Below are 15,805 nucleotides of genomic sequence, written 5' to 3'. Positions count from 1 at the left end.
CCCGCTCCGCCTTCTCGCCCCGAATCCGTGCGGGTTTTAAAAAGAAACATCCCATAATCCGCCCCGCTCTCGTAACCCGCATTACCCGCCCGGTGCCCCGAATACCGCTTCCGCCAACTAATATTTGGCTATAAATATTTAATATTATTATATTTTATAAACTTATAAATTGAATAATTTTTAATAATTATATATATAATTTAATAATATTAATTATTAAAAATAAAAATATCAATCACGAATTCAAGCAATAAATTCAAAAGGTTTTAAATACATTAGTATAGAGACTACTGAACTTTTTTTTGTAAATACATTATTTTAAGAATATTTTTAAAATATAAAAATGATTCCGAGTGCGGATTTCGGGATGGATCATGCCAGGGCGAATTCGCGGCGGGTCAAAATCTGACATTTTCTGTCCCGAATCCGTCATCGAATCGTAAATTTACCCCATCTTCCTGCCCCGAATCCGTTTTTTTCTGCCATTTATTCCCCCGTCGAGACAGACGGGGCGCGAGCTCCACCACCGGATCCGTTTGCATCCTTAGTTCTCCTGTACCGCCCCATCGCTTATGAATCAGGGGGAGGCGTGGGCGTGGAGCACGCAGCAGCAAAAATCTAACTTATGGCGCAAAAATGCGAGGTAAAAAACAACTCTATGCCTTATTTAAAAAAAAAAAAAATTTGTCATAGAAAGGAAAACAAGAAATTAAGTTTTACATCGACTATTAAAGCAAAAAACTTACGAGGGGAAAACAAACTTAATTTAACTTAATATCCCATTTTGAACATAAATTATACATTCCAAAAGAATCAATACAAACAATTAAACAAGCCAATAAAATTAAACTTCACGTCCAAATCTTATATAGACAAACACTTGATATATTTTTTGAACACACGACTAATATAATTAATAATTTGCCACCCATTTCACGTAAACTTTTACGGTAAAAATGCTGCAAGAGACCTCTCAATTATAGCCACTTCTGAAATAGTCCTCTCCAACTTTTAATTATTTTTTGTTGTTAATTTAAGTATTATCTATATATGGTAAATTTCTCAACACTTAATATATCCGACTTTTGTGTTGCATAAAATTGCTGATTTTCCTAACAAATTAAAAGCTTCTTAATTTCAACAAAATGTTGTAATTCATTGGGCCTACATTATTGAAAAAATGGATATAGATTTGAGGGTGACTCTCCTTACTTATTTAATTTCTCAAACATTTTTGAGCATACTGATTATGTTGCATGCATGCATGCAAAACCCCTAGCTGTATGTATAAATGTATATATATGCATGCCAAAGTTATCCTTTATGATATATGGAGCCACCAGAAGCTTTCCAGCGGTTCTGACGAAACGCGAGGCCGGAGTAGCTCGCCCTCGACGATTGGCGTCGCCTCTTCTCGACAATTCTCACGATTCGATATCTTCGTCGACGACACCGCCACGACTTCCGGCATCGCCGCAGGGGCGGGAACGATCTCCTCGTGGACGGCGGACATGCTCGAACCCCGCGACGCCTGCCCGCTCCGTCCGCCACCCCCTTCCTCAGCTCTTCCTGAGCAGAAGAGCGCTGCCCGCCCGGAGGAACGCGAGGAAGAAGAGCCCGACCGCATCGGAGACGCACACGATTTGACGACCACGGGTTGGCGATTGGTGGGCTGGCGATGTTGCGCGCGCGGCGGCCTGGCAAGGGCGGCGGCAGAGGAGGAGAAGGAGGAGGAGTGCGTGGAGAAGGAGGAGAAAAAAAAATGGAGGCAGGAGTGGTGGTGAGTGGTGTGTGAGATAGTAGTTTGAAGTGATGCGGCTTATAAGGCATGATGATATGTGTATTAGGGCTAAGAGAAATAAAGAGTTTGCGATCCACTTAATGTTAGTTATTGGATTGCTTTACTTTGTATGAACGAGTGCATGGTATTAACGAAGTGAGTATACAAGTTGGTTATTTATAGAGCTTTGGTGTCATAGGAATGCAAAGGGGCGGATCCCAAGCTTTGGCAAGCTGGCCGGATTTTGGTTCGTGTCGGTTGGATTTTATCCGATTTTTCTTATGTTGCTTAAAGGGGCCGTATATACTGTCCTGTAGTGTTGAGGCTGGGTCTGTGACGGAGTTTACGTAGCCTTAAAATTGACTTGAGGCGGATTGGGCCGAATCACATTAAAATCCAGTGGATTCAGTATCTGTGATACTTTAAAATGAATTGATTGCCATATTTTCTAACAACTCCGAACTTTGGAGATACAATAGTTTAGCATCAACTACTTACTGCTCAATTCAGGGGCAAGTCTTGACGAAAGCAAATTTTTCGCACATTTTTGACGGGATTTGGTGCGCGAGTTCAGTGATGGACGTTTGTTTTAATATGTTTGGCTCCTACTTACTGCTCTATTCCGGATGGATTGGGTTAGGGGTCTCCACCGACCCAGAGGGTCCATTTGCGGATCCTACCGCACCACAGTTCCCAATTTCAATGTGCTGGCTCTAATTTGTGTGATGGATCCATTTAGATGAGGGGCTTTCTTATGGGTTTTGGCAATTGCTTGGACAATTTGAACACATAATTAGGATGGACGATGTCAAAAATAATATAATTAGTTGGTTTACTTGTGTATGACTTTAGACTTAGATATTATGGGGCTGTGCTCTTATAAATAACAATTTATAAGAAAAATATTTACTAATTAACAATTTGCGTGTAATTAATCAAAATAAATCTCTCTCAATAACTTCGGTTATATAATTAAACATTTGTTGTTTTGGTGTATAATATAGAGAGAGCAGTGATGTTGTGTGTGTGAGAGAGCGAGAGTTTAGTTTGCGAACGTATATGTAATAGTAAATAGGCTCTGTTGTCACTTATTTATTTTCAAATATCGTAGCTTTCAAATTCATGATCGACACTGTTGAATATTGATCCTACACACTTGAAGTATCTAAAAAACAAAACATTTAAAATTTGTTCGACAGTTATTTAGCCTAATGAACAAAGAGTTTCAATATTTATAATTTCAATGGTTAACTATAAGGACGTTTTCTCCTCTTAGTGTTAAGGATATCGAAATCCAATAAATTTTAATTAGAAAATTCTATAAACTATTTTGACATAAGATCTACACTTCTTTATCTTGATTTACAAGACTCTTATTCATATTTTTTAAAGGATATCCAATTTCAGCCATTCAATTTTGTGACAAATACTACATGGCTGGAAAAAAATAATATCAAAAAAATATGATATTTAGCTTCTAATTACTTCAAATTCGTATAGATCATATTCAACGGTGCCGATTATCGAAATTTGGAGGCTCCACAGTTAAAAATAAGCAGTGGAACGAAGCCTCTTTGGACTTAAGCAATTCCAACTCAACATATATATATTATATATAGATATATATTATATATATATAATATATTTACACACACACACACACAAGATCATGTATATATATAGAGTTGAGTAGAATCTATCGAAGCAAACGCGGCCCGTTGTATCCATTTGTTTTCGATGATAGAGCATCCAACATCGACGATCGGCATCTTTGAAAAAAAAAAAAAAAAAACATGATCTACATTAATAGAAGTATCTGGAAACCAATTTTTATGATTTTTCAACATCATTTACTTTTAAAACGAATATTCTCAAAATAAATAGCTAAAAATAAAAATCTCATAAAAATAATGATAAAGAATTTAAATTTTATATCAAAAGTACTAATCTTATTCTAAATATTGAAAAAAAATTTCTATCAAAATTTTATTAAATTTGAATTCTTCTACACTATTAAGCTTAATTACAAATGCGTTGCATGGTCATTCAAATTGTTAGTTTGGGACCTTTTAATCATTAGTTATATATAAATATATATATAAAATTTGGTTTCTAAATAATTCCAATGGCACCGACCGTTCCTAGCGCAAGTGGCAAAAGAGTTTGGTGGTTGATATCCGAGACCCAAGTTTGAAACCTAGTTGATTCACATTTCTAGCTAAGTTTATTTTCTAAATAAAATAAACGAAATGGATAGCATGCATGCTACCTTTCTCTCAAAAAAAAAAAAAATTTCAATGGCGTAAATCATGTTTAATAGAGTCGATCATCAATTTGAATACTTCATCATTGAAAACAACTTAGTAGTATAGGAACTTCCGTGTTACTGATATATAGTAACAACATGAACTCTCTCTCTCTCTCTCTCTCTCTCTCTCTCTATATATATATATATATATATATATATGAGAATTATAGCCTTGGGTGGAAATAGTGGTCGAATAAGCCTAATCAATTGCAGGTCAAATGCTATTTCTAAAGGGAAAAGCACACCAATTTGACATTCTCCAAGTTTGTGTTTTAATATACTTAGATAAATAGACCTTCTAACAACTCTGTTTTCTCCTTAATTTGTTATCATTGTAAATTAAATTCAATTAGTAGTTTGCAACAAGCACGAATCCAGTGCAATTATATATATGAGAATAAGATGAAACTGTTTCGAGAAAACTTGATTGCACCAAATGAGATTTGGACAAAATCGAATTGTGAGAAGTCAAGTTACTTAACATCAGTATTTTTACACTTTGGTATTCGACACTTTCAAATAATATATAAGATTATCAATCACTATCAGCAGTATTTGAGGAGACCATGTAAGGCACCTAAAGCATTTACGCTGTTAATGGCAAATTTTGTGCCACATTTGCTAACATGAGATAGAGAAACTTGTAAGAAGTGTTAATTGAATATAACTCTTTGTAAACATATCAAATAGCAAATATATTCTTACAAAGTTTAACTTTATTTTTCTCCTTGCAAAAGTCCATCCTTTGATTTGTTATCATTAGAATACTATTTATTTTTTAACAGCAGATAAATGAATTGACATTTTTGTGATCCTTACAAAAATATCCCTTCAAAAGAATTATGCGGAAATGTTCCCTGAAAAAAATATTTTATCCAATAATATAAGAGGGTAAAAAGGTCAATTTAACTCATTTACTATTCAGGTTAAATATTTTAGTTACGGTTAACTATATTTTTCTAATGGATTCTAACAGTAAAGGTATATTTGAAAATGTTAGGACTTTTATAGGAATAAAAATAAAAAGTCGAATTTTGTAAGAATATATCTGCAATTCGATATGTTTAAAGAGAGTTGTATGCAATTAATCCTCCAAAGAAAGAGAGATGCCAAAAATTCAAAGCCTCTTTATTAGCAGCCATTAATTAATAGGAGTACATGCTCATGGTTTTGGGGGTAAGAGTGTTCTAGTGCCTAAATTTATTTCTGTTGCTAAAGATACATAATAACTTGTTAGTACATTTAGCTGGAGAGGGTGATGCGACCAATTTAGCGTTTGAGTTTCTGAAAAAAAGTGACATAAACAAGCTAAGTCGAAAATTTTATTAAATTCGGTAATTTTTACAATTGGTGCAAGATATCTTTAAACGATTATAATTTTTCGCTTGAGTATCTTATTTCAGGGCACAATCCCAATTCGAAAAATACTTTTCAAGATCTACGCGTCAAATAGCCAATGCCATTTTGGCCGATGTTTGGAATCCAAATTCAATTATTTCGGCCTCCGTTTTGTATCTTTAGGTTATTTTCAAAAAGGTATGTACTTTTTTCTATTTTGAGTCACGTTATTTGATTATTTCTAATCTGATTAGATTTAGAAATATACTTCATCTAGTAGAATTTAGGTATCGCCTCTAAATACAGATCTGACGTTTTAGCTAATGTAATCAGAGTTTTGAGAGTTAATTAATAATATTTTTGTCTTTGTCAAAAGATTAGTTTTTCGTGTATCCCTCTTTTTTCTATCGTCGTACTTCTCCCCTTTTAATGCGGTTTAGACCTCCATCAAAAGAGGACCACAAATTTTAAACTCAATACGCTACCGAGTGACTCAAATCAAACAAATTGAAAGATTGGTTAGTAAAATCAGAATATTTTTGTCCATAGTTTAAGGAAATTCTGTACATTTTTATCATATTGATTTAACTTTTTGAACTCAATTACGCGCTAATTAATTAATTAATCAAAGTTTTAGTTTTGATTTTGTAACAATTCTAGATTACAAAACTAGTACTAGTACTCTGCAGATTAACCAACTATATATTCCTTTTGTTAGATGCAATAATGTGAACTAATGAGGACATATATAGCATGTATCATGCATATTAAAATTTGCCTTAATAAGTGTACTTATGAAATCCTTGATTGTTGCATAATTTGTCAAACCCTAACTACTTCTTAACCATGGTGGTTTTGACCAGGAACATCAATAGCAAAGTGTAGCACGAAAACGAAAAACCCTAGATAACAAAATCGCAATCCAAATCGAACTTCATTCATTAATTACCAACAAAAGAAACATCGCGAAAGCACAAATTTAGTGTTTACTTGTGAGCTAATTACAAACAAAGGACCACATTTTTCTTTTTCTTTTTACATACATAAGAGATGAGTTAAGAAGCACAAAAGAGTGACAGCTACTGAGTTCAACTGATACCAAAAACACTTGGCCATTTTATTGAAAGCATCAGAAAAGGGCCTCTTTTGAGTCGATACATGCGCAAATGCTGATCACTTCGACTGTTTTAATCCGCCATGCGGATGATGCATCGAAGGCCTTCCCCGGTGAGCATGTACTCGAACGCCTTGTTGATCTCCGAGAACGACACGGTGTGCGTGATGAACTTCTCCAGTTCAAGCTCCTGCGCCATTCAACGCACCGTTTAGTCGATATTTCCACAATCACTTCCACTGAAGAAGTTCTCCAGAACCAAACTTAGGACTACTTTGTAAACTCTTTAGTAGTGTTCATTTGGTTTACAATTTGGTTCTGGTTTTCCAAAATCTGCGACGGTTTGGTCGATAGAATATTTCTCAACAGAACAAAAACAAAGTTACTGAAACAAGAATAGGTAAAAACGTACAAAACTTACATAAACTTAAATCCAATCTTTCAATTTGTTTGATTTGAGTCAATCAATATCGTTTATCTTTACAGGATTAGTTAATATACTTCATGCAATTCACGCAGCAACTATAAATTCATTAAAATAAGTAATTAGCTTAAACTGTGAGGTCAAACAAATTGAATGCCGATTTACCTTATTCATGTACTTCTCTACAACTGAAGGGAGATCGGAGCGCGGTTTGTAGTTGCCAAAGAAGGTGCCCTTCAGTGTTTTCTCATTGAGGAAGTTCACAGGGGGGGTCTTAAATACCGCGTCTTTGTGCGGCACCCCAACTAAAACTGCTACACCCCAGCCCTGACAAAGAGAAATGAAAATAATAATGACAACAAGAACACTGGTTGATATTTCAGCATAAATTCGCGCCTGAATCAATAGAATTTTAGCGATTTAGTGTTCGTACATCGTGCACGCATTCAAATGCTGATATCATGGCATTTATATTGCCGGTGCACTCCACGCTGCGATCGACTCCGCCGTTTGTCATCTCAGCAAGAACCTGGCATAACATATTAGAGTCATAAACATGAAATATCATGCATCATTTTGGTATGTTTCAGTAGAAACAAACCTCTTGAACTGGTTTGTTGTATTCGCTAGGATTCACGAAATCGGTGACGCCGAACTTCTTAGCTGCAAAATGAATGAAACAGAATGTAACCTCGCTAAATCGGAATTTTATGAGGTTGGTTTTTATGTTTTTTTTTTTTTTAACCTTCTTCGAATCGCCTTGAGTTCAAATCGACGCCGATAATCCTCGATGCACCTGCAAGCCTCGCTCCCTCGGCAGCCTAAAAGCATGTTTTGCAATTACTAATTGGTAATCGAAATCACTTCGTTAATTGAATCAATCTTGCTTTTTAAGAACTACAAGTTTAAACACGGGTAACGCCGAAAGAGACTCACCGAAAGACCCACAGCTCCCAAACCGAAAATCGCCACCGTCGAACCCTTTCGTGGTTTGGCAACATTAAGAGTCGCACCGAGACCTAAAGAAACATCAAAGTGATTTAGTTGAATAACAAAAAGTTTTGAGCACAATACATTGAAGGGATTTTCTGTTCAAGTTCTGATACGTTCAAATTTGTTTCTGCCGTTTGATTCACTATTAGTTTTTCTGGCACAACCACAGTGTTAGTCCTTACCATGTTAAGTATCAAGTTACGAAACACATCCTTACCTGTTGAAATGCCGCAGCTCAGAACGCAGACTTTATCGAGCGGTGCCAGAGGATTGATCTTGGCCACGCATCCGACATGGACGACAGTGTACTCGCTGAATGTGGAGGTCCCGACGAAGTGATATATCGGCTTTCCGTTGATCGAAAACCTCGTCTTGCCATCGCTGATCATCACTCCCCTGTCGGTGTTGATCCGCAGAAGGTCGCACATGTTGCTCTCCTCGGACCTGCAGTGAGCGCATTCCTTGCACTCGCCGGTGAACACAGGGAGGACGTGGTCTCCCGGTGCTAGATCGGTCACGCCCTCGCCTACACTCTCTACAACGCTGAGAAGGCGCCGAACAAAAAGAAAAAAGAAGAAGAAGAAAGATTTTACACAGTAGATGACTAGAATTATGCATTAAGATTATATCAAACTAAACATTACAAACAATTAAACATGATGTGTCGAATTCGATGGCATACCCTCCGGCTTCATGGCCGAAAATCCGAGGAAAAACAGGAGTCTGACCCTGCAAGATTGTGGTAATTTCTGACATGTCAGTCATCGAGCTGATTCAGAACATAAAAAATTGTGCGCATTTTCAGCGAAATGGTTTCGCTGCTGCACAAGAAAAACAGAACTAGTTATGGACTTTCGCAATATGAATATATATATATACCTTAGCTTCCCAGAAGTAGACATCGGTGTGGCAAAGGGAAGTGTAGAGGATCTTCAGCCGAACCTCCATCGCCTGAGGAGGCGCCACCTCGACTTCCTCGATCACCAACGGCTTCCCCGCCTCCCACGCAACCGCAGCTGTATCGACGAAGCAGATATTACATGCATTGACATTTAATCCGCAAAACGCAAAGGAAAAATGAATCCTCCATGTTACAAGATCAGTATATCAGGTCCTCTCATTCGAATAATCACATAAACATCGCGCGATCTCTGTAGCGCGCTTTGAAATGAGTATCTGAACATTAAAACTTTTGATCTCAAATGTTTAGTCTTTTAAAGTAATTTACATGCATTGACATTTAATCCGCAAAAAGCAAAGGAAAAATTAATCCTCCATGTTACAAGATCAGTATATCAGCTCCTCTCATTCGAATAATCACATAAACATCGCGCGATCTCTATAGCGCGCTTTGAAATGAGCATCTGAACATTAAAACTTTTGATCTCAAATGTTTACTCTTTTAAAGTAATTTACATGCATTGACATTTAATCCGCAAAAAGCAAAGGAAAAATGAATCCTCCATGTTACAAGATCAGTATATCAGCTCCTCTCATTCGAATAATCGCATGAACATCGCGCGATCTCTATAGCGCACTTTGAAATGAGCATCTGAACATTAAAACTTTCGATCTCAAATGTTTACTCCTTTGAAGTAATTTACATGCATTGACATTTAATCCGCAAAAAGCAAAGGAAAAATGAATCCTCCATGTTACAAGATCAGTATATCAGCTTCTCTCAGTCGGATAATCGCATAGCGCGTTTTGAAATGAGTATCTGAACATTAAAACTTGTGATCTCAAATGTTAACTCTTTTGGAGTAATTTTGGTTCAGTAACTTTCCATCAGGTGCTGTATCAAATACAAGCACCAGTAAATCCTAATCATTAGATAGCGAAATCAAAACTTTTGAAGTTCAGGTACATATTTCAAAATGGATTCTAGTCACTTATTAGGGGGTGTTTGGTTCTTCGGAAATTATCTCAGAAAATAGTTTCGGGCTGAAAAAAGAAGTATTTTGCGTCCGTTTGGTTCCTAAGAAAAAGTAGTTTTCTTAGAAAAATTTTTTCTTTCCAAATTTTATGGAATGATAGAGTTTTTGGTTTTCGGAATTTTTATCTGCAAAAGAAAAACTATGGAAAAGGTGTTTTTCAGGAAAAAAAAATTTATAGTTTTCCACGATTTTCTGAGAAACCAAACATCTTAGTGTCTCCGCATTTATTTAAGTCCCGTTGGACCACTAGTCTCATTTAATTTTCTATCATTTATTTCAAATTCATATTTTGAGTTTATCAAAAAATTCCTAGTCCAGACGCGAGAAAAAATGTTGAATATAAATATTAAAAACACAGTTCTCTGACAACTTAACCTTATGAAGATCAACGATTGTTTTCTATAATCTAATATTCATTACATTATTCACAACCCATAACATTCAATAAGAACAATATGGAAGGCACTGAGAAATGCTATACTTCTTTAATACTAAAGATCCCAAAAAAAAAAAAAAAAAAAAAATTATACCCTACTTTTGAATGTACAGATAGCATTTAAAAAGAAAAAACTTCAAATACCATCTCGGTGGTTTCATACGCTCTCACTTTAGTACACTGTGGTTTAAAATGTATCAATTTAGTGACATGTTGTTTCATTTTTATCTTTTCATTATCGATTTTACTATTTTTTTTCGTTAAATCAGTGACAAAATTAAGACTAAAGGGTACTAAAGTGAATATTTGATAAATCTAAGTGGGATATCTGAAATTTTTTGTATATAATTTAACAAAATATTAATACAAAAGCTAACAAAAAAAAAGAAAAGATAAAAATAAAATCACAGGACACTTGATACACTTTAAAAAACCCAAAATAACCAACCATTGCCATAAAAAAAGAAAAGAAACATGGAAAATTTACTTTACTCTCTAAACAATTAAGAAGAGGAAAAATCCACATAGAACTTTTTAAACAAATCTAATGATCTTAACAAATCTAATTGAGGGAATGGGGGATATGATTGAATCATGAGGGATTACTAACCTCTGCATTTTATCACTTTCCCAGCTGTGCTTGCCATCTTCTCTCCTCCTCTCTTCAATGTTTCTCTCAAACCAAATCACTTCTCCTTAAAAGTGCTTTTTCCAAGTTGTGGAATGTCAAGCAATTGACACATCTATTTATACACCCCAAGAGAGAGAGTCTTTGTTTTGGTCAACTTTTTTTTTTCTTTATTCCCATACTGCGGCTCTTTATGAAACCAGGGTTGTGTTAAGTTTGTTCCCTGTTTCCATTTTTTGTATTGGTTGTGGGGTAGGATTAGTTATAGCAGGGCTTCGCGAAATAAACGATGGAAAAATATCATATTTGTTTCGGTACGTAATATTGTGTTTCGCATATTGCAATAAATCGACTATAATATATATTCTGCGGTCCAATCGGAGAACGTAGAAACATATTCCTATATATTTTTTTTCTAACTCAATTTTATCTAACAGCATCAAATAAACCTCAATACTAAACTAAGCCTAGATATTCAATTGGAAACAGCTTATCCCAGAAGCCAAAACCAGGAATCAATGGCCACCTGGTTTGTGTAGCATGCTGGATTTGAATCCCCATTGGTTGAACCATTTATATATATTTTGAATCCCCATGGGCCATGGGTTGAACCATATAAAAAGTGTACTAAGGGCTAATAATAATGATCTTAGAAGATTTATTATTACTGTTAATATGATAATGAGCTGTTACCTTGTCCTAACATGGATTAAAATGAATAAAAGTAAAAGTATCTAAAGCTTAAAGTAAAAAAAAATTCTTTATTTAGAGTTTTTGAATCTACTGCATAGTTGAAAAAAAAAAAAAAAAAAGGGGAAAACTTCAAATACCCCCCGTAGTTTCGCACTTTCTCATTTTAGTACCATATAGTTTAAAGTGTACCAAGTTAGTACCATGTGGTTTTGTACTTTCTAACTTTAGTATTCTGTGGTTGAAAGTGTATATCAGGTTAGTACCCTGTGATTTCGCATTTTCTAAATTTAGTACCCTGTGGTTTAATATTTCGTTAAATTATATACAAAAAAACTTCAGATACCCTACCTAGGTTTATCGAATATTCATTTTAGTACTCTTTAGTTTTAACTTTATCACTAATTTAACGAAAAAAATACCCCGAAATAGATAATAAAAAGAAAAAAATAAAACCACAGAGTACTAACTTGATACACTTTAAACCACAGGGCACTAAAGTGAGAAACCACAGGGCACTAAAGTGAGAAAGTGTGAAACCACAGAGTATTAACTTGATACACTTTAAACCACAAGGTACTAAAGTAAGAAACTGGGAAACCACATGGGGGTATTTGAAGTTTTCCCCAAAATAAAAATTTAGTGGGAAGCTCACTTCCAATGATGCCTCGTTGAGAAGTCTCAATTCGCTCATCACCTGTCATTTTTATGTCTATTCAAAAATTATAATCCTTTTCTCTAAAGTTTAAAATTATTTTTTAGGTTTTTCTATTAAAAAAAAAATTCAACAAGCTATTAGATTGAGACAAAACTAACACTTAACAACATTAAAAAGTGTAGAGTGCATACGTAAGTATAAGGATTAGGTTACTAATTCCATTATTAATTAGTTGCAAGTCTCTTATGATTACTATATAAAATTATTTAGTACAAAACAACTTAGGAATAGGATAAAAAAAAAATAAAACCATGCATCAATGTAACATAATTTAATGGTCTAATTGTGTCAACTCTTAATTGGAGTGTTCACCTGCTCCATATTATTATTTATTTCTCCAAAGTTTAGAATGTAGAAATGTAGCATTTTTTTTTTTTATTAACTGGGCCCAAATGAAGCCCATTGAAGAATTTTTGACTGGGTCGGACCTTCACAATAATGGGTTGGCATCGAAAAGGTTCGAGCCGAGTCTCTTAGGGCTCATTTGGTACTGAGTCCGATCTGACGAGAATACAAAAACTAAAGTTGGGACGAAAAACATATAGAAATATACTTTTGTGTTTTCGATAAAAATATATACTCATTACGATATACACGAAACGTGACATTACGTATCGAAACAAATATAATATTTTCTTATCATACTATTTCACTATACGTAACAGAATCTCTCGACAATCTCGAACATGTCCCAATATAGAACCGGTCGGTTCGGACAATCGGATCAATTGGGCGGCCCAATAAACGACAAGAATTGGGTTCTCTTTGCCACCATTGGGGCCGAATGTGGCCCGGCCCGAGTAATAAATAATTTTATGTAAATCATATTGAGTCATATGAAATGTGACATAATTTATTTGATTACCAAAACTTTAATATGTTTAGGGCACAAAAAATAACCAGGCTAGTCCAATTTGGACACTTATTAGGTTGTGATGACCCGCGCAGATTCAGATAGATTAATTTTTATTCTATTTTTTATCCTCACTTACGGGTGGATTTTTTAGCGGATCTGAAAAAATATGAAGGGTCTCTCACCTTCCGCTCTATTTTATTGATAAATCAGGACAGGTTCAGAGCTGGTTATATTTTTTTTATATTTTTTGTTCTCACTAGGGATGTAAACGGGGCGGATCTAGGGGCGGGAGTCCTGCCCCGACTAGCAAAATCCCGCCCTGCCTCCCGCCCCGAATCCGTGACGGGTTAAAAAATACATCCCATAATCCGCCCCACCTCGTAACCTGCCTCCCGCCGGCGCCCTGAATCTGCTCCGCCAACTAATATTTTTTATAAAATTATAATATTATTAATATTTTATAAATTATAAATTAATAATTTTTAATAAATATTATATATATAATTTAATAATATTAATTATAAAAATAAAAAATATCAATCACAATTCAAAATAAAATTCAAAAGTTTTAAATACATTAGTAATAAGAGTACTAACTTGAACTTTTTTTGTAAATACATTATTTTTTAAGAATATTTTTAAAAATATAAATGATTTTCGAGGCGGATTCGGGATGGATCATGGCAGGGCGAATTCGGGGCGGGTCAAAATTTCTCACATTTTCTGTCCCGAATCCGTCTCGAATCGTAAAATTTACCCCATTTCCTGCCCCGAATCCGTTTATTTTCTCCCATTTACTTCCCCCGTCGAGACAGATCGGGGCGGGAGCTCCACCAACCCGGATCCGTTTGCATCCCTAGTTCTCACTTACCGCCCCATTCGTAATGAATCGGGGGTGGGAGCACGAGCAGCAAAATCTAACTCTATGCGCAAAAAATGCGAGGTAAAAACAACTCTATGCTATTTTAAAAAAAAAAAAAATTGTCATGAAAAGGAAAACAAGAAATTAAGTTTACATCACTATAAAGCCAAAAAATTACGAGGGAAAAACAACTTAATTAACTTAATTATCCCATTTGAACATAAATTATACATTCCAAAAGAATCAATACAAACAATTAAACAAGCAATAAAATTAAACACGTCCAAACCTTAATTAACAACACTTGATATATTTTTTGAACACACGACTAATTAATTAAATTTGCACCATTTCACGTAAACTTTTAGGTAAAAATGCGCAGAGACCCTCTCAATTATAGGCCACTTTGAAATAGCCTCTCCAACTTTTAATTATTTTGTTGTTAATTAAGTTTATTATATATGGTAAATTTCTCAACATTAATTATCCACTTTTTGTTGATAAAATTGCTGATTCCTAACAAATTAAAGCTCTTAATTTCAACAAAATGTGTAATTCAATTGAGGCTACATTTGAAAATGGACTATAATTGAGGGATCTCCTTACTTATTTAATTTTCCAAACATTTTTTTGAGCATATATTATTTGCATGCATGCATGCAAAACCCTAGCTTATGTATAAATGTATATATTGCATGCAAAGTTATCCTTTATGAATAGGGGAGCCACCAGAAGTTTCCGGCGGCTTCCGACCGAACGCGAGGCCGGAGTACTCGCCCTCGACGATGGCGTCGCTCTTCTCGACAATCTCCACGACTTCGATATCTTCGTCGACGGACACCGCCACGACTTCCGGCTCGCCGCAGGGGCCGGGAACGATCTCCTCGTGGACGCGGACATGCTCGACCACCGCGACCGCCTGCGCCTCCTCCGCCACCCCCTTCCTCAGCCTCTTCCTGAAGCAGAAGAGCGCGCCCGCGAGGAACGCGAGGAAGAAGAGCCCGCCGATCGAGACGCACACGATGACGACCACGGGTGGCGATGGTGGTGGCGATGTTGGCGGCGGCGGCAGTGGCGGCGGAGAAGGAGGAGAAGGAGGAGGAGGTGGTGGAGAAGGAGGAGAAGGAGGAGGAGGTGGTGGTGGTGGTGGTGAGTAGTAGTTGAAGCTTTGGATGCGGTTATAAGGCATTGTGATATGTGTATTAGGGCAAGAGAAATAAAGAGTTTGGATCACTAATGTTAGTTATTGGATTGCTTTACTTTGTATGAAGAGTGCATGAGGTATTAACGAGGAGTATACAAAGTTGGTATTTATAGAGCTTTGTGTCTAGGAATGCAAACGGGGCGGATCCCAAGTTTGGCAAGCTGGGCCGGATTTGGTGTCGGTTGGATTTTATCCGATTTTTCTTCATGTTGGCTTAAAGGGGCCAGTATATACTGTCCTGTAGTGTGAGGCTGGGTTGTGACGAGTTACGCTAGCTAAAAATGACTTGAGGCGGATTGGGCCGAATCACAATTAAAACCAGTGGATTCAGTATCTGTATACTTTAAATGAATTGATTGCATATTTCTAACAACTCGAACTTTGGAGATAAATAGTTAGCATCAACTACTTACTGCTCCATTCAGGGCAAGTCTGACGAAAGCAAATTTTTCGCACATTTTTGAGCGGATTGGTGCGGATTCAGGATGAGTTGTTTTTTTAATATGTTTGGCTCCTA

At 35.9% G+C, this 15,805-nt stretch overlaps 1 protein-coding gene across 1 annotated transcript; it reads right to left on the bottom strand.

Moving 5' to 3' along the window:
* Positions 1-6,351: 6,351 nt before the first annotated feature.
* LOC109705949 (alcohol dehydrogenase 3) lies at positions 6,352-11,059 on the bottom strand. The gene is made up of 10 exons (XM_020226762.1): positions 10,941-11,059; positions 8,837-8,973; positions 8,640-8,686; positions 8,175-8,500; positions 7,901-7,983; positions 7,710-7,785; positions 7,566-7,627; positions 7,398-7,493; positions 7,130-7,291; positions 6,352-6,730 (listed from the first exon to the last, which is right to left on the bottom strand). The coding sequence occupies exons 1-10, from the start codon at positions 10,975-10,977 to the stop codon at positions 6,614-6,616; spliced, it is 1,143 nt and encodes a 380-aa protein (XP_020082351.1). The 5' UTR covers positions 10,978-11,059; the 3' UTR covers positions 6,352-6,613.
* Between the last annotated feature and the right edge of the window lie 4,746 nt (positions 11,060-15,805).

The sequence above is a fragment of the Ananas comosus genome, unplaced genomic scaffold (genome assembly GCF_001540865.1).
Source record: "Ananas comosus cultivar F153 unplaced genomic scaffold, ASM154086v1, whole genome shotgun sequence".
Taxonomy (NCBI): Eukaryota; Viridiplantae; Streptophyta; class Magnoliopsida; order Poales; family Bromeliaceae; genus Ananas; species Ananas comosus.
This window is presented reverse-complemented; position numbering and strand designations above follow the sequence as displayed.

Excerpts from the sequence above, each read along its gene's own strand:
- LOC109705949 (XM_020226762.1), bottom strand. The coding sequence starts at position 10,977 with ATGGCAAGCACAGCTGGGAAAGTGATAAAATGCAGAG. Across the intron at positions 7,786-7,900 it reads TGGGAGCTGTGGGTCTTTCG|GCTGCCGAGGGAGCGAGGCT; the intron begins GTGAGTCTCTTT and ends ACATGCTTTTAG. Across the intron at positions 7,494-7,565 it reads ACAACAAACCAGTTCAAGAG|GTTCTTGCTGAGATGACAAA; the intron begins GTTTGTTTCTAC and ends ATGTTATGCCAG.